This window comes from Dermacentor variabilis, unplaced genomic scaffold, assembly GCF_050947875.1.
Source record: "Dermacentor variabilis isolate Ectoservices unplaced genomic scaffold, ASM5094787v1 scaffold_16, whole genome shotgun sequence".
Classification (NCBI taxonomy): domain Eukaryota; kingdom Metazoa; phylum Arthropoda; class Arachnida; order Ixodida; family Ixodidae; genus Dermacentor; species Dermacentor variabilis.
This window is the reverse complement of record NW_027460324.1, coordinates 9574143-9593569: the sequence shown is the minus strand read 5'-3', so window position 1 is coordinate 9593569 and position 19427 is coordinate 9574143. Positions and strand designations below refer to the sequence as shown.

The following is a 19427-nucleotide window of genomic DNA, read 5'->3' as shown; positions in this document are numbered from 1 at the left end:
TATCCTGAGTAAGGCATCAAAAGATGGGACTAAAGGAGGAAAAGGCAAGACAACAGCTACTATCAAGTGAGTTCTTATTGAAGAGAGGAGACTATATATAGTGTGATGCACAACATTGGTGGCGATAAACGCACGTGCAAAGCATGAACAAAAACGCAGACAGGCACAGCACAGCAGCTTCAATGCTATGATCTTTCTAGGAACATCATTCCCCCCTCCCTTCTTTTTGACTGGGTGAAACTTGGCTGGCTTACACAGGATGCAGCTGTTTTGTTGGTATAATAAGCCTGAATGATTTCCCTTGTGTTTTGATTGCAATGCATGTACAATATCATGGTGCTATGAAATAAAGTACTAGAGCGACCAGATCCACTCTCTCGGCTATGCACAGCAAAGCGTGACATTGCATTATTTCATTGCAATAGCAATTATATAGACACTCCAGGTATATCTTTGCCATCGTCATCGCAGTCACTGTGATGTTCTGTATGAAGTCCAAGTGCAATAACACCGAGGCCATGCACCATATCACTTCACTTTATCACCTTAAAACCCCATTGGAGGAGTATTACATAAGGGTATTACATAAGGGTATTACATAAGTGTATTACATAAGGCTATTATAAGGCTATAAGGTATTATAAGGTATAAGACATAAGGTATTATAAATTATAAGACGTAAGGTATTACATTCCATACCATATGCTGTAGGTGTGAGTGAAAGCATGAGAGGGCAAGCTGAGGGTGGTGGCTTGATCTCGCACACGCAAGGGAGGAAGGTGGGGAGGAAGCACTCCGACTTGCACCACGTACAAGGCACCGGGGGGTTATACTCTCGCGGCAGCTGCACGCGGCGCGGCTGAGCGCGGTTGCACGAGCCCTATGTTTTAAAGTGATCTGTGACGAGTAGAGAGTCTAGGTGCACCAAGAGCTCGTAGCTTCATGTGCACTGTGTTCTCACGGCTTAGTTCCCATTGAAGCAAGAGGCAGCACGAAGGTAAATTCACTTACTGCTGCAGCCACTCTTTCTTATGCCAGCGTTTTGACAGGGAGTGTCCACGCTCACCTAGCGAGGTGTGTTTGTTTGCCTGCGCGTACGTGACACCATGCTTGTTCATTTAGTTAGTAAGTTAATCATCATCATCATCATCATCATCAGCCTGGTTACGCCCACTGCAGGGCAAAGGCCTCTCCCATACTTCTCCAACTACCCCGGTCATGTACTAATTGTGGCCATGTTGTTCTCCACACTTCCTAATCTCATCTGCCCATCTAACTTTCTGTTGCCCCCTGCTACGCTTCCCTTCCCTTGGAATCCAGTCTGTAACCCTTAATGACCATCAGTTATCTTGCCTCCTCATTACATGTCCTGCCCATGCCCCCCCCCCCCCCATTTCTTTTTCTAGATTTCAACTAAGATGTCTTTAATGCACGTTTGTTCCCTCACCCAATCTGCTCTTTTATTATCCCTCAACGTTACACCTATCATTCTTCTTTCCATAGCTCGCTGCGTCGTCCTCAATTTAAGTACAACCCTTTTCGTAAGCCTCCACGTGTCTGCCCCGTATGTGAGTACTGGTAAGACACAGCTGTTATACACTTTTTTCTTGAGGGATAATGGCAACCTGCTGTTCATGATCTGAGAATGCCTGCCAAACGCACCCCAGCCCATTCTTATTCTTCTGATTATTTCACTCTCATGATCCGGATCAGCAGTCACTACCTGTCCTAAGTAGATGTATTCCCTTACCACTTCCAGTGCCTCGGTACCTATCATAAACTGCTGTTCCCTTCCGAGACTGTCAAACATTACTTTAGTTTTCTGCAGATTGATTTTTAGTCCCACCCTTCTGCTTTGCCTCTGCAGGTCAGTGAGCATGCATTGCAGTTGGTCCCCTGAGTTACTAAGCAAGGCAATATCATCAGCGAAGCGCAAGTTACTACGGTATTCTCCATTTACTCTTATCTCCAGTTCTTCCCAATCCAGGTCTCTGAATACCTCCTGTAAACACGCTGTGAATAGCATGGGAGAGATTGTATCTCCCTGCCTGACGCTTTTCTTTATTGGGATTTTATTGCTTTCTTTATGGAGTACTACAGTGGCTGTGGAGCCGCTATATATATCTTTCAGTATTTTTACATATGGCTCGTCTACATCCTGATTCCGCAATGCCTCCATGACTGCTGAGGTTTCGACTAAATCAAACGCTTTCTCGTAATCAATGAAAGCTATATATAATGGTTGGTTATATTCCACACATTTCTCTATCACCTGATTGATAGTGTGAATATGATCTATTGTTGAGTAGCCTTTACGGAATCCTCCTGTAAACACGCTGTGAATAGCATTGGAGAGATCGCATCTCCCTGCCTGACGCCTTTCTTTATTGGGATTTTGTTTTTCTTTATGGAGTACTACAGGGGCTGTGGAGCCGCTATAGATTACCTTAGTAAATACTTTGTAGGCAACGGACAGTAAGCTGATCGGTCTATAATTGTTCAAGTCTTTGGCGTCCCCTTTCTTATGGATTAGGATTATGTTAGCGTTCTTCCAAGAGTCCGGTATGCTCGAGGTCATGAGGCATTGTGTATACAGGGTGGCCAGTTTTTCTAAACAATCTGCCCACTGTCTTTCAACAAATCTGCTGTTACCTGATCCTCCCCAGCTGCCTTCCCCCTTTGCATAGCTCCCAAGGCGTTCCTTACTTCTTCCGGCGTTACTTGTGGGATTCCGAATTCCTCTAGACTATTCTCTTTTCCATTATCGTTGTGGGTGCCACTTGTACTGTATAAATCTCTATAGAACTCCTCAACCACTTGAACTATCTCATCCATATTAGTAATTATATTGCCGGCTTTGTCTCTTAACGCATACATCTGATTCTTGCCAATTCCTAGTTTCTTCTTCACTGCTTTTAGGCTTCCTCCATTCCTGAGAGCTTGTGCAATTTTATCCATATTATACTTCCTTATGTTAGCTGTCTTACGCTTGTTGATAAAGTTCGAAAGTTCTACCAGTTCTATTCTAGTAAGTGAATGTTTATGACTTTATATAGCCGATAAATATATTATCCTTATTTCGTATAGCTGTTGTGGGGATGCGCGACTCTCGCGCGTCCCCTGATACGTTGTTTTCCCACATAGCTCCAGTCTCCTATAATCCGGCTTCGCCACGTGGCCTGGGGCCCGCGGCGGTCGGTGTGGTTGAAGCGCAGTGCGAAAGATGGCACGAGTGTGACTCTGCTAACGCCATCTAACGGCAGGTTACTTGGGTGCATAAAGGACAAGGCACTTCCTCTTTGATTCGGGAATGGCAAGCAGCGCAGACGTGCCGCGCATGCGCCGATCCATGCTTCTGCAAGACCGTCTCGCGTGGCCTGCTTCGAATGTGCCACCGTTCGCGTAACCATACGCGCGAACAACCAGGTGTTGGGATCCAGCATAGGGGCGAACATAGTCGCTCGCTATCCAGTCGCGGTGAGTCGGACTTTCTAGATTTGTCGCGCGCCCATCGGCATGTTTTGGGAATAGCAACTCGGCTCGCAGGCATTGATCTATGAAACGTGCAATAAATACCTTTGTGATTGTTTGCACTACTGTGCTGTTGTTCCTTTGTCCCAAGAGCACGTGTGACAAACCCCACACTGTATACTAATTTGCTATCGCAACCCATGTTTTGTCTTTCGGGTAAAACACAGGATTTTTTTATCGCATTCTTGCGCTCATTAAGGCAAACATTGCCTAGCATGGCTACATGACAAAGGTATTCTGTATAGACCACCCAAAGCACAAGGTAGAAATTGTTTTTTATGCTTGACCATGCAGACATGCTACCTTCATTGGATGTAGCTTTCATGCATTCGTCAACGAGCCTGAATATTTTTCGTAGCTGACCCCAAACCAAAAAGCCTACCTTTACACCGAAGTGTCCCACAACCTTCTTAAAAGGGTCCTGAACTATCTTTCTTTTGAGGCCCCAAAAATGCTTTAGAATGAGTGTGGTGCCTCCTAGGAATATATTACAGGAATAATTTTTGAGAGAGACCTAGTACGGGCATAGATATTAGAAGTGATCTTTCTCATTCCCCCTCAATGTTCGGAAGGAGTCGCCTATGGCGCTGGCTCAGCTGGGTTCAATATGTGTTCCTTCTTTCAGTAGAAATCAACAGGCGCCCTTGGCAACACATACTTCCAGCTGCTGCTACTACGTTAAACATTGGTCTCATAATTTTGCTGTGCTATGGTGCACCAGATAGGTGTGCATGGCTGCTTTTACAGTCAACCTGTTATCGCAACTAGAACCACTCAAAAACATTATATTCAAGTTTTTATAGTTTTAAACAAAAAACTAAATCACTCATGAAATCTATATGTTCAGGAAGTGCGGGGATTGTTAAGTACAATAAGCAGGTGAAGTTTGAAATGCCCGTTGATTATGGTTTAAAAGAAAATTGTTCAACCCTTGTCAATGGCCCCTATAGAAGCATTATATGAAATGCTTTTCTTTTTTCTCTCTCTTCTGTGGGCGGACCAAAAACAGCAGATATTTCATATTCTGAAGAATTCTACGAGTGACGTGTGGCAACAGTTTGAAGTGCCTGGTGCAATCATGTGCTTTAGAAGTAGTTGCTGAATACGCATCTTCTCGCAATTTGTATACTTTATACACAGCATGTAGTTGCTATTCGCCAGTCTCCTTGGCGAACTCTACGATAAGCATGGGCCTTCTATTTCGTTGAAATAGGAAGCTTGTCAGGTGCGACTAATGAGAAATGTTTAATCTCTGTAGCTTAATTACAGCCTTTGTAGAAAGTTACTTATTCGGGTGTTACAGAGTGTGATACTGCTGCTATTTTCTACATTTCCCAATGTCCTAAAGAAACTACAGAAGACAGCAACTTCAAATTTGGTGAAAATTACTTATGCAAATGCTCTGGAGCGTTACGTGTGTTTTACGAGTGGAAAGATTTTAACCTATTTCCCTGGCGGAACAACAAATGCTACTAAAATCAGATTTAGTGAAAATGGAGGAAAGGCCATGGGAAATATATGTGTGAAGTTAAATGCGTGCAAAATAAATACCACCTTCGCTAAAAATTTGAGCAAGTGCTCGAAAGTGTCATATTGTCACTATCAGCTGTGCTTTGCAATAAGCTGAGATAACTCTATTTTACATCAAGTTTATTTTTACTAGAAATGGGGCTCATGGTCAATGCAATGTGTGGCACAACTTTAAATGTCCCAGCCAGATTAGAAGCATTGCAAATGATTACTGAACTCTCCTTTTTGTTTTGCTTATTTTTCCATTAAAGGAGGTTTGTAGTAGGTTTCTATGGTGTCTTTGATGAACTACAAAAATTATACTGTTTTTAATTTCTTTAAAAGTAGAGGCACATTATGGATAATGTGTAAACAAAGCCTATAGTGTGTGAAGAAATTGCAGGCCTTAGTAGTAAATTACGTATGCAGGCTATCCGGAGTGTTATACTAATTGTGTTTTTAAGAAGAATGCAGAAATTAACATGTAGCCCTGGGGGAACTGTAAGCTGGTACAAGAGCACATCCAGTGAGAACGGGGGGAATATTATGGCCAATATTCTCACTAAACAACATGCGTGTAGATGATTTATTGCTTTTGTGAAGTTTGTGTACTAAGAGCCCGAATGGGATATATGCTGAACCAGTGCTATAAGGGCATCATATTAAAGTGTATGATTTAATTACAGGACACTGAAATTTTTATTGCAACTGCTCGAAAGAAACAGCTTTGCTGAAAATTGGGTTGCGATTGTGCAGGGCCACCCAAGTCTGCAGTTTTTCCTCATACCGAGTGCCATAAGTAGCACTATTCCTTCCGCACGTGTCTCTACTACAACCACACAATGTCCAAAGCTCAAAGGAAACGTTGCCGGTGTGTTCGCCTATGCAAGTACATAAGCAGCAGGTCCATTGGATTAGCAATGGATGCTGCCCTGCAGACTCGCACTGAAAGGATTCCCAACATCACGGATCATGATGGCGATGCACTTTGAAGGTGCGCAACTTGGGAAGACTAGGAAGCGATCCGGTGGGTGCTCGACCTGACTCACGTTGCCGCGTGCCCAAAGCCACTTCACCCATAGAGACCAATCAGAGCACAGGGTTGTCTGAGCATCTCAACGGTGAAAGGATCTGCCTCGGCACCCTGTGGCGGCTGCACTGTCTACGTTATGCAGCAGATGCAGCTACACACAACTGTAGTGCGCATGGCGCAACTTTTGCTATGAGCACGGTAAGCGCTTGGATTTGTTTTAAGAAGCGCACTGATCCAAACACCCTTCTTCATGGATGTCAGCTATCAGCCAATATCAGTCGTTTATTGGAATCTTGCATACGACGACATATGCCAGTCGCCAGCAGCTTCGAAACGAGCGAGGAGAAAATCCCTAATTTTTTCTTTCCTGGCATGTGCTGCCACTATGTAGGAATACAGTGAATTTTTGTCTTGCACCTCCCTCTCTCGGTTTTCATTGCATGATTTGTTTTAGAGCTAGTTTGCTCCAGCGCATCTATATACTACTGCTCGTGCATTGATGCGCGTGTGGCTGGGTGGCGGTTTGGGTTTTGTATCGCGGGCCGTTTGGGCTTCTTGCGCTCGCAAAACTGATGGCTACCTCGTTACTAATCACTCAAAGGGCGGCCGCCTGTTTCTCGCTTGTTTAGTGCTCACAGGGGCGAGCATAGGAAGGATGCCGCCTTGCATGCATTTCCTTTTCTTTTCTTTTTTTCGGGGGGAGACTTGCGATATCAAATTGCCTCTGGTTGGCGATGAGATGAAGATTAGCAGCAATTTGTCACATGTTTTGCTTTTTTGACGGGTACACAACCACAGTTTTTTTGAGTGCGGCACATACGCAGTTTGATTATGCTATGGATGTAGATATTAGTGTAATAGCAGGAACATTTGAGACTTGCGAAATACTCTCATGTGCACATATTCTAAGCCTTGAACTATTACAATGCATCAAATTTTTAATTCTTATAAGTTTATTTCCTTTTTTTTGTTATTTATGAATAAAGAGTACATATGTACCAACGCAAAACATATTTTTCTCACTTTACGGTCACCCTAGTAAAATTTCAGTAAATTTTTTTCGTAATAAGTCCCTCAGCAGAATCGGAATCTGCAATAAAAAATATCGGCTCTGAGCATATGGTGAAAAAAATCTACCCTGAAAGGGTTACTGTGTTGCGAGAATGCACACCCACAGGGAATTGTAGCCCTCTCACTTGGTGTGGTTTTACTCTTGACTGCACTCTTTTCTTCCTGGCCACTCATCTTTAACCAGTTTGTCAGCTCCTTGCACACTTCAGCCACCATGTGCAGGACTGGAATGGGTGAGGACCAAAGCATGCAAATGTGCTCTGAAATTGTGCCTACAAAACGCAGGTGACTGCACTTGAAACGGTCAGGTGACACAAGACGTGCTGCAAAAAAACCGCAGTTGCGATGCTCACCGACGACGCCGGGCAGCCCCGTCAGGCACGACGGATCAACAACAAAGGGCGGCCGTGGAGCCCCATGTTCGGGACGACGGTCGGCTCCACCGGCGGGTGTCAGCAGGAGACCAGAGGGTGCCCCATTGCGGCCGCCAGTGGCAACCTCGTACGGCGGTACTGCTGCACGCATAAATTTCGTGACTCCAGGACAGTGCTTGTCGTCAGCCAGCAAAAAGGCATGAGTGTCAAAACAGCCACAATGTAACCAGCTGAAAAGCCTGTGTGCAAAGAATAAACTGTTCACTTTACGCGTTACTATAAACCATGCTATCACTTTTCAATGCTCCACTCCCAGGCGAAACTGCCAATTTTTGTTGTTCTCATGTTTTGTATCGGCACAGCAAGCTGCTGACAGGCCACAGAACACTACAGGAGACCTTTTGTTGGCCCATTGGAGGTACCGTGCTTTCATTCCTTTTGTATAGACCAGAATGTAACTTTTTCTTTTTTGCCTCTAACCGTGCGTATGCTTATAATGAATATTGAATATAACAAGGTTTGACTGTCTCTATTTATCAAAAAACTTTGTTTTCTTAAAAGATTTCAAATGCTTGGGTTTCTATGGGAATTTAAAAAGAAATGTTGATTATAATCAATGTAAATTACACATTCATATCTATTAGTTCATCACAACCCTTTTCATTATAACGAGGGCTGACTGGGTCTGTGTTGGTAAAAAATAATGGAGTTGAAAACATTTGTTCCAGTGATGTTTTGAGCTTATCACTCCTTCCGGCAATTTCTGTTTAAAATTTGACACCCTAATCAAAATTCTCCTCCCAGCAGTCAGCTGAATTGAATTCTCTCTCGTAAATGCAATCAATTTTATTGCAATCACTTTGGTGTTGTTTAAAGAGAGCATTTCAGAGCTGGCATGTATTTCAATAGGAAAATTGCAGTTGGACTTGAGGATTGATCTTGATAGCAATCTGGTGGCTTATTTGAAATATTTCTATTCTCTATAGTTTAGATGCACTTCTGGCTGGCCACTGTTTCAGGCTGCCGCGACAAAAGGGTCACATTTACAGATGGAAAAGGCTGAGGACATTTGCTACACCTTCATGTCTCCATGTTTACTGAATGTAGGAGCTTCTGCCAACCAGTAGTTCTCAATGCAGAGACAGGCAACAGCTCACCAGCCATGGGCAGGTAGCCATGAAAGAGGACATCGCCACAGGAGGACTGGTGCAGGTCTTCACACAGGATCAGCCGCTTCACTGCAAGGCAGTGGCATTTCAAGAGCTGGAGACAATGCAGCCGTTGGAGAGAAAAGGTTTACTTCATGACTGTTTACCCCGTTTGGAGTAGCCAGGCATGATAGGAACTGTACAGTTCCTCTTAAAGGCACCAGCAAGATTGTGCCACACTGTGAAAATGCATTCGCATAAATAAAGGGGCTGACACAGCGTACGAATTCCTTTTCCTCATTTCTATTCCATGCTTATCAGCCACTGTTCATGGCTTGCCGATTCCCAGTGATAATGTTGACAAAGTGCATACCACTTGGACTACTGGCAAAACACGAAGAAGAAGAGCATCAGAAAAGAATCATTACATCATGCTGGGCAATGACAACGCCAAGGGACGTTATAGAACATTTATGTATATGCAGCTAAACCTTGGCCTAACGAACTTCCATATAACAAAATACTCCACGCAACAAAGTATTTAACTTTTTATAACCTCTTGTCCATAGAAAACCATGTATTTAGAAACTTAATATAACGAAGTGTATTTGTAAGTCATTTAAATATAAATAAATTTCACTGCTGCCGCAATGGAATGCCGAGACAATAAATGGAAACTTCCGTGGACACAGATGGTCAAATAATTGAATTACAAGTGGCTGCTTGCAAACACACCTCTCAATTGTGCATCGTGGTTGCTGTAAGAGTGACCGCCGAAGTGGGGCCAGCATCCTGTTCCGTATAAAGTCCAAGTGCGATCAGATCCTAAGGCAGTGTGCTTTAGGTGCGAGTGAAAGTGCGCGAGGGTGAAAGACAAAAGATGGTGGCCTCACATGTGCCACCTTCCGGTGCGAGCAAAGGGAAAGAGGTGGAGGGGAGTGAGCTGCAAGCATGCGAGACAGGGTGCGGGGGCAAGTTGGCATGCGCCTGGGCCGTGGCTGCTTGAGAGATACGCACATGCAAAGGAGTGGGCGTGCTGAGCCGACATGGCACCACGCAAGCGGTCTCTACCACGTTTTGAGTATGGGAGGTATCATAATCTTGGGTTTCGGGGACCCGTTGGAGCAAGAGGCAGGCAAAGCATTCGCTCCCCACGGCCAGCGCTTTTCGTGATAATGTCCTCCCTGTGCAGGTGATGCTATCAGTCGCGGGGGGCGAAGTGCATGTGAAAGCGTGGCTGGCTTCGATTAATTCTTACCGCCTATGTGAAGATATTGTCGACGTTGCATGAAACCGTATCATTTGTCGCCGACACTTGTATTCATCAAAATGAATTGCTTTCTCATTCAAATGCGCTTTTTTTTATTGCCTGATAATGCGAAATATTCTGTGGCCCCTTTCCGTGCAAGAAAAATCGATCGGCGACTGTACTTATTTGCATAAATGGTCAAACTTAAATAAACAAAATTTGAATATAACAAAGCAAATTGCTGATTTTACCTACTTCGTTATATTGAAGTTTAATTGTGTGTGTGTTGTTACGTTGCAGAAGACACATATAAAGATGTATTTACAAAATTGACATGACAGACAATGATGCATAAACAAGATGGCTGTTGATAGCGATTCTACTTCTACACGTCAAATCATCTTCTCGCCACTCTTGGTTGCGCCGTAAAAATTGATTACATATATATATATATTGCTATGCTGCTGAGGACAAGGTTGCGGGCACGATTCCGAGCCACTGCAGCAGCATTCTGATGGGGATGGAATTATTTGGGTGGGTGGATTATGGTGCACGTTGCAGGTGGCCAAAATGAATCCTGACCCCTGCGACAGTTGCACCACAACTTTGTAGGAAATGCAAGCTTGCTTTCACAGCTAAGCTGTTTATGCAGGCCCTGTGCCATCATTGTCGGACTTCGCTAAAACTATCATTATCAGTAATGGCTCGAGCGTCGTCGTCTTCTTCCACAGCTGGCTCGCTGGTGCCCCTTGGCATTACCGTGCAAATGTGCTCATGCCACTGCTACCACATTCATCATAGTCGTCATTGTCTTCTTCCACAGCTGGCTCATCTATTGGCGCTTGTCATTCCAGCGTAGAATTTCACTTCTCTTCTGTCGTTCTAATGCGGAGGCTGCGTTTACGGGGGTATGAGCCTTACGTCTTACGTGACCGACAGATTTAATTTTGAAGCGCAAAGCTGTGATTGTAAAATGTGAACGACGTCATCTGTCATCAAATCAAGAGCAAGCAATGCAAGATTCGTCTCCAGACAAAGCCCTGCAAGTGGAGGAGGCACACTGAGCAGTGCAGACACAAGAGACAACAACTCAAGATCAAGCGGTAGAAGAGACAACATAAGACCAAGTAAATACATTACACACAAAATGAATAAAAGAACATTTAGATGGTTTTTATTTCTAGTCAAAACTTGCTCTCATTACCAGCATGCAAAAAAGGGGGCGGAGCAACCTGAATTCAAAAAAAGAAAAAGCATGGCAAAACGAATACAGAAACCTCACACATAAAAAAGAAAACACTGGAAGAACCGAAAAAAAAAGAAAGAAGCATTCCTAAAGCCTGCTCACCACGCGAAGAATGCAAAAGTAAAAATGAGGTCGAAGAATGGCGAAACAAAAAGGACCTACAATATGGACTGCCTGCGAAGTTTGACTTGCCAGGTGCAGTTGCGGTGCACTGCGTGTGAACTTGTGCCCGCCAACACTGTGCTTCAGAAGCAAAAGCACGGACGAAAATCTCATACTTAAAACCTGCTGCAAACATCTTGAAATGCAAGTTTGAATAATATGCATAAATTGCATTAACAAAACAAATTTGAAGGTATATGGCACAGAGTTTGGTCTCAGAGTCAGTAGCGAGTTTACTTCTTTTGAAGAATAACTCAAGTTTGGCACAGATTCATCCTGTCAAGCAGAACAGAAGAAAGAAGACCACCATTTCAGCACCTGTCCGTTCTTTTCCTTTTGTGTTCTGCTTGATGCCTATGACATTCCGATTTACTTCTTTGACTGTTTTCCACACGGTCTTGCATCAGGCATATTTTTCTAGTCACTGTACAGGTCCTTTCCAAGTATACTGCGCAAGCACATGAAATAGCTGGATGTTCTCATATCTGACATTCCTGTGCAGAGCTGTTGGATGGAGTCCACAGTTTGAAAGCTCAGCAAAGCTCACAGAAGCATTGAAAATTCCTTATCCATTATTCAGCTGTATGCTTTTAACAATTTGAAGGTTGAGTCGAGGTTGGGTGCCTTAAAGGAATGTGTCATATTTTTCAGACTACAGTCTCCATCCTGTGTACGATCTGCAAGAGAAATTTGGGCTTAATATAAATAGTTTTGTTTAGATAGTCCAGACCCACCGAACAGTCTGCAGGGCCTGAACTGAGCTTGAATGGTACTGTGAAGGATGTGGTTTTTTGCTGCCGGCACAAGTGTTCTAGTGTATTGAGCATAAGTAAGGTTGCATATTATTGTTGGTTGCGAACAGCAATTGGCATGAGTGTGCCCAAACTTACTATTCAAGAGACTCTGCTTACAAAAAGTAGTGGTAAAACAAACTTGCTCCTCTTTACGAGGAAAAAATGAAATGGTTCCTCGTTGCCTGCACCCACTATGACAAAACGCTGCATTTAATTAAATGGGGCCCGCTCGCCTACTCCGGCGATCCATGCACACGTGGGTCAAATGGCCAGTGCCACAATGCCTTGTGGGGCCAATGCCACCCTTATCACAGGTGTGACAGAGCCAGTCACGCTGTGAGCAGGGCTCTACCAGTTTCAAATGGGGATTTAATCACCAACATTCGGCTATTAACGTGAGCATCCTGAACCGCATTCTGAATCACTCACCCAGGGGTGTGATGCCATAAAATTCGGCCTCGTGGCGCAATACACTCATGTCCAGGTCTCTGCAAGATAGAGGTTGTAGGCATTTCATTAAAGTGTAACTTCACCACAGCTAGCTTCCAAGGGGATATATGAGGTCTCTCATGAAAGCTATGTAACAAATAAAATGTACACCATATTTCTATTACAGTCGAACCCGACTATATCAAACCCGTTTACATCTAATTATTATGTATATAGAACAATTTCTGAACACGGTATAGTTACAACGAGTATGTATAGCAAAAATGACGTTCACATAAAAAAAAAGAATAGCAGCTACTCCCGATATATTGAACGACAAGCGGCGCAAAAGTGCCCCTAGAAGTTGGCTTTCCTTCGCGGTGGCAGGGAAACTCGGCAGCGCGGCTCCATCCAACCCTCCATGATCCAACTGCTCTCCCTACCGTGACTAGAGTGTACTGGAATGAGGTTGAGTGGGACGACCGGCTGGGGCGGTGCATGCTCTGCAGTGAGACGTGCGACGACAAAAAATACTGTGGCGGCACTGCGATCGAAGTGAATCGGGCCGCATCAAGAAGGTCGCGCCGTTGGAAACTGCTGTAGATGCTTCTCGGAACGGTCATTCGTACTACTTCGTGTGCTGGTACATGCGTTCAGACCGCTCAAAAGGTGTTTGTACTTATGCCTTAAGAATAGGTGCCTTTCTTTCTCTTCTTTATAACATTTTATTTTATTTAATGCCACTCGGTGATTGCGCGTGCATTGTGGCCACAGTGTCGGCTTTCATTCTGCTATGTTATAGATGTTATTGTAGGGTTCCCTTTGGAGAACAAATACTTTTCTTGTTCAAGTAGAATGTACCTCGTGTGTATTTTTGCAAATATAATCTTCCACCAGTAGGTCTTTCGAAATGCAGACGGAAAAAAAAAACATACGTAAACTTCCTGCTTACCGCTTCAAACAAATAAAACATATATGCCCCATGTGGCACCCTGTGCTCAGATTTACGAGAAGTATTCTTATGGAAAAAAATAATAAACCTGCAGTGCAACATTCCATTCATGTATCTGTCTACCCCTTCCTTCCTTCTTTGATTACCCCTTCCACCTTCCTTTTTGCTCTTTCTGAGCTGCACTACAAGCCTAAAAAAGTCATGACACACCAACTCGCCCAAACTGCCATGCTTTTACTGCACAGACTTTCTGTGCAAAAAATTGGGCATCTGCCTGCGCCCTCACAACGAACGTGCGCTCGCTAGCAGATGACGCACTTGACAACGGCAGCAAAATTAAAAGCGCCATGTTGTACAACCCATTCCTCAAATATGTGTACGTAGCAAAAAGGTGTCAATACAAATTTGCAGTTGAAACAAAGCACCCTTATAAGAGCTTACGCATGCAATCGGTCTCAGTGCACGCAGCGAAATTACGCTGAATAAGCTGTGTAGCGAGTCTCCACTCCAATCCAGTTCGCTCGCAGCGCCCTCGCAAATTTTTGCACATGTGGCGCCTCAGCATGAAAGCGCCGTTTGTCCCACTAAACCATTGTCTAGTACACTCTACTGTGACTGCACTGCGTCGGGCAAGCCGTCGACACCCCCTTGCAAAAATTTATCCTGGCCCGCCCCCAGAATTCGCTCAGACAGCCAACCAGAGGCTCTTGTGCCCCCGACATGCAACTTGGCTCAAGTGCGAGTTGTCTCACTGCTTCTCTGGTTCATTGTGTTTGCGCCTTGTGGGCCTTCTCCCACAGTGTTGCCTTTAGTTGTGAAGCTCGAAATCATAAATCAGGTCGAATGCGGTGAGAAGTCGAATGTCCCCACAGCAAGGTCGATCCAAATAGGTCACGAATCTTCGGGCGAAAAACGGTTGTCACCGACATCAGAAAGGATTGTTATGGGAGCAGCGATTGAAGCACAACTATGTTTGGAGGCAACAAACATTGGGAAAGAAAAAAGTGTTTTTTAATTAAAGCGGTACCACAGTTAGATTCATTCAACGAAAATAAAATCCCGTACCAATTTTATATGTACCTGACCGGTGAAGAAAAGGCAACTCTATTTTATTTTATCATTATCAATAAATACCTTTTTTAGTGCACCTCTTAAGAGGGGATGGGCGTTGACGCCGCTACCGCTTGTAAAGCGATGTAGCTCTTGAAGTGTGCAGAAAGACACACTCGTAAAGTTCACCTGTTACTATACGTCCCCTTAACATGGTGTGCTCTTTGCGTGTCGACATTTGTCTGAATTTGGTGACGTGGGTAGCTTCATCGTTTCTTTACCTATGCAGTCAAAAGTAGTGAGTTGCGACCGCCGGATAATTGCTCACTTTAGTTGTTTTCATGCAACTGCACAGGCCTTGGCGTCCGACGATAGAACCAGCACTCTACACCTAAAGCTTTCGTCAACCTTTAAAGAAAGAATGTTCCGTTCAGGGGTGCGATTTCGAAACCCGGACAGCTGACCTTGCATCGCTTTCCGCACTGAAAACTCGAAACGCCCATCAAGTTGAATGGCAGGGCACTTAAATATACAGCTCTAATGGCAGACCACCAAAACAAATTTCACGCCTTTGAAAACAAAATGACGTCGCTTCTGTTTTTAACGGCTATGGCATCAGATTGTTCTTTCTTCTGCCGGAAGTGTTCCCTCCTCATACAGATGGCGCTAAGACGCATGAACCGCCGATGAACCGCCATGATTTGAATGTATGGCCTTCTATGGAAGCTTTGCTACCAGGCATATTTACCTTGCCTGCAACTTGTAAGATTCTCAGAAACCTCTCAGCACAATCTTGAAGAATAAGGGGAAGATTAGGGCTAAAGTGGACAAACTCGCGACCTGGTGCCTGTGGCGCCCGACACGTATGCACAGGCGTGTACAAGTGGTTCACCCGAAATTGCTTCAGATGTACCGGTTTTCGCGGGCCCGGCGATGACTGTAAATTCTGAAGAGTGCAACGAAGCCGTTGCCGGTGTTGCTGAAGTTTGGAGCGAGCTGTCAGGATTTCCAGAAGCCATTAACGAATCAACGGTTGACGAGTCTGTGAGTGCAGCTGATGGTGCCACTACCACGGGAGAGCCCGAAAACGAAGACTACATCGCCGACATCGTACCGAGCACAAGTGAAAGTGGGCACAATGAGGAAAGCAACGACGGTCCTTTGCCCACATCCTCCGAGGTGATTGGTGCGCTCGCACTTGTCCGATGCTTCTGCGCGAATGTGGAAAGTTGCAGCCTCAGCTGCTTCGACTTTTTAGACAATGCGGAGACGTGCGTGCGTCACAGGCAGTGAAATTGCCTGAGCAGAAGAAAATAGACGACTATTTCATGTGAAACTAAGCTAGTTTCATCAATAAAGTGATTTCATAAATGGTATGTGCTTTTATGACGTCCAATTCTTTAACAGGCTTATATTGAATTATGCCCTATATCGAACTAATAGGCGTTTTTTTTTTTTTTTTCAAGTTCGATATAGCCGGTTTCTACTGTACTCTGACCGTAAGCATTCCAACAGAAGGTGCGGCAATGACATTTTTAAGGGTAGCTTGATAAGATCACCAGGTGAGCTTCCAAATGAATTTGGTGTGTAAAGATAGATACAAGGTATGTACTTGCAAAAAATATTCTGCATAGTTTAGTGTACCACACTGCACAAATACGTACAACCGTTACATGGGACATTCACCTGATTGACACACAATGCTGGCGTGATTGGCTTCCTAAATAGAGGGACACATTAAAGAATGATCCCAGCAAAAGTGTGATCTTTATGCAAGATCACACACTACAAATACTGTTACAAAGTGAGTCCCACAGTATTTAAGCAATTTCAACAGCAAGCATGTGGGAGTGAACTACCTTGCAGAACTTGCCTTCTCCTGTTCTGCAAGTGCTATATCAGGAACCAGTGAGGGCTAATTAAGGATACACACTCTTTCATCCCACGTTCACTAATCGATGCAACGATGGCATTGCTTGTGAACTTTGTTTGGAGCCAACACCAGATTTGGCAACTGGAGATATAGCAGTGCAAAATGTCACTAAAGTTATAACCTAAGCGGAAGCTTAAGCTTTGGGCCAACTCTTAATAGCCCTAGTCAAACACACGTGAAACCTACAAATGCTATGATCACAGCAAAAGCAAAGGTCTGCTTTACAGCATGAAACCTTTGTATAAAGTGTTGGAAAAAGGCAAGTTAAAAAAAACAACAGAAAAGTTGAAGCATAAAGTTAAGAAGTCCACAACTGTGCACCATAAACAGATACCATAATTCTGTAAGCTGTCTCTGTTGGACTCTCTGAAGCACACAAATGCATTCTATATTAGTTTACAACTTACGTAAAATCAATATACTGCTTACACGAGTGCTTCAATACTTCTTTTGAAAAAATTCAGAATTATGCATATTATATCAATTTTGGCCACATTACAGTATATCTTGTATAATACTGTTCACAAAACTGGGATATAATTTTTTTTATTGATGAATTGGGAGTAGTATAGCTGATGCCTTCATACGGCTAAAATTTTCCAATATTTTGCAGAAGAGTTGGTGACATCAATAAAAAATATGTTCACAATAGGCAGTCATGATTTAAATTCTATTTTAAATGCAACAAACATAATAGTTGAAGCCAAGCAAAATGAATTCTTCCATTCCCATGCATACAGATGGGCACTCTCAAAGTAAATCTCCCTCCTAAGAGGTTTCCCACTTTATACTTTTCAGTTTGAATTTCATTTGCCCACGATAGTACAGACAAACAACAGTGAGAATGAAATCCGCTATCTTAATTTTAAAAAATGACTAAGCCCCCATAGTAAATGCACCACAAAGCAAACAGTTAAGGGGCGAAACATTTTCTACCAGCATGTCCTGCAGCTAATAACACAACTGGTGCCTGATTCCACTGGTGTATCAAGCAGACGCACCTCAGGTCGATGTCCTTGGTTCGCATAAAGTTCAGGATGACAGAGAACAGCTTGGGGTCCCGGTCGATGAAGATCTGAAGCAGAGAGCAGCATTTCTGAGGAAAGTGCATTCCTCCGAAATTCTTAGTCAAATTTTTTTTTCCCCCACCAGGTTCGTTGCCTACTGAGTCGATGCAACTGAAGTATCAATGAATAGATGCGATTTATCTGTTCATTCTTACATACTGTAAGTATGCATTTTATGCACATTGCTAAATAAATGGTGATTTAGGAATAGGGGATTAGAATAAGCCTCTGGCAAACATGCAAAAGTGCCACATTATGGGGTGGTAGCTTACCGGGTGTGCAATTCTTTTTTACACCGAACAGCCTGTCAACATATTGGATCAATGAAATGCTGGCATCGTGTCACATTCTCAGGGTGTCTACCAAGTTGAGATTTCCAAATTCCCTGAGTTTTCCAGGTTTTCTCGAGTGCCTTTGCAAAATTTTCTGAATGACACAGAAATTTGTTTTATGTCAAGACAGGCTGACACCATGTCACCCGATGCTGTCACTCCCTAGCAAGCCTGTTTAAAAAAAAAATGACTTACTCATGTTCGAATAGTGACTTAATCCAGTTTGAATAGTAAGGAGTAGTGTTTTATTCATTAAAAGAACAAAAAGAAGCGAGGGGTTAGTAAAATGCACAGCGAATAAAACATCTTAAAAAAAGATGGTAAAACCCATTGCAAATCGAGTTGAACATTCTGAAATACGAATAAAAAGGAGATGCATACAAAAGCAAATCTTTTAGGATATGAGCTATTCCGATCAACTGATGACAAACTCACAAGTATGAGGCCCGAACTTTTGTCACAAGTGAGATTCTCTCTCAACAGCTGGTAATTGCGAACCTCAACTGCCCTGACATACTCTCAGCCCCCGCACAATGCCTCAGTGTTCTGTTTCACTGCTTCGAAGAGTTTATCTTGGCTTGGATATGGGCTGCCTGTCCTGCTCAACACACTGATTGCACATGATATCAATGTTTTACAGTCTTCGTTAACTAGTCTGTATAATTATTATCACTGCTAGCGCTGGTTTTATGCTTAATACTTTGTACTTGTAGATCACAATATTACTTTTGCTACATCATCTGCTATTAGTATGCATGACTGATCTGAGTGTCGTTTTTTTTCTTTCTCTCCATACTTCTGATTTCTTAATATGTAAGCTAAGTAACTTGCTTTGGTTTATCAATTTTTGTTTTTTTTGTGTGTTATTTTATTCGTCGTATTCTGCTTTATTTGTTATCATTCCCTCATGGACTGTTGTTCCCCCTGCTGCTGCCATAAAATGGGTTTTAGGACTTAGTCAAGCTGCTAATGCAGCTTTTTTCCTCAAGACCTGTCCATATTCAAATGTATGTTGTTTAGGGGAAATAAAAGCACTTACTACTTACACCTGCATCTCAACGTCAGACAACACTTTGTTTTTTGAGCTCAAGCTCCTTCAAAGAAGCGGCAGCACGCTTGCTTTTCTGTATTTTTCTATGTGTAGATCCTTTCTGTTGTTGTCGACCTTCCATCACGCGTTCGCATCGCGGACAATTTGAAGCGTCCTCTTGGTTGTACAGTCAACGTCTCATTTTTTCGGACCTCATAGGGGCTGCGACAACATACGAAAAGTCAGTGAGTTTGGAAAAATTAATGCACGTCTTTTACTGCCCTTAAAGGGAACCTGAAACGATTTTGACGATTTTCTATGAATGTACCGAGTTGTTAGAGTAGGTCCTTCAGATCATTAATTGACACATATAAGTGCTCCGCGTAAAGCATGTAATTTATTATATGGTTTTAAAAATGCACATCGCTGCCAATCGCAGCACACTGCCTGGCGGAATTTTAAGCCGCCCCTACCCATGTTACGGAAATCACCCATATGACGTCAGTGGGGCGAGCTA

General features: G+C 43.4%; 1 protein-coding gene across 2 annotated transcripts in view; it reads right to left on the bottom strand.

Moving 5' to 3' along the window:
- Nucleotides 1-19427, bottom strand: part of LOC142568058 (SH3KBP1-binding protein 1-like) — a 177421-nt gene that overhangs the window by 143995 nt on the left and 13999 nt on the right. Inside the window, exons 4-7 of one of the 2 annotated variants that reach the window (XM_075678142.1) lie at nt 17483-17556; nt 12547-12605; nt 8676-8756; nt 7498-7659 (exon numbers count right to left, since the gene is read on the bottom strand). In XM_075678142.1, the coding sequence (XP_075534257.1) occupies nt 7498-7659; nt 8676-8756; nt 12547-12605; nt 17483-17556 (376 nt within the window). The remainder of the gene's footprint in view (nt 1-7497; nt 7660-8675; nt 8757-12546; nt 12606-17482; nt 17557-19427) is intronic. The other variant, XM_075678143.1, reaches the window with a different exon arrangement.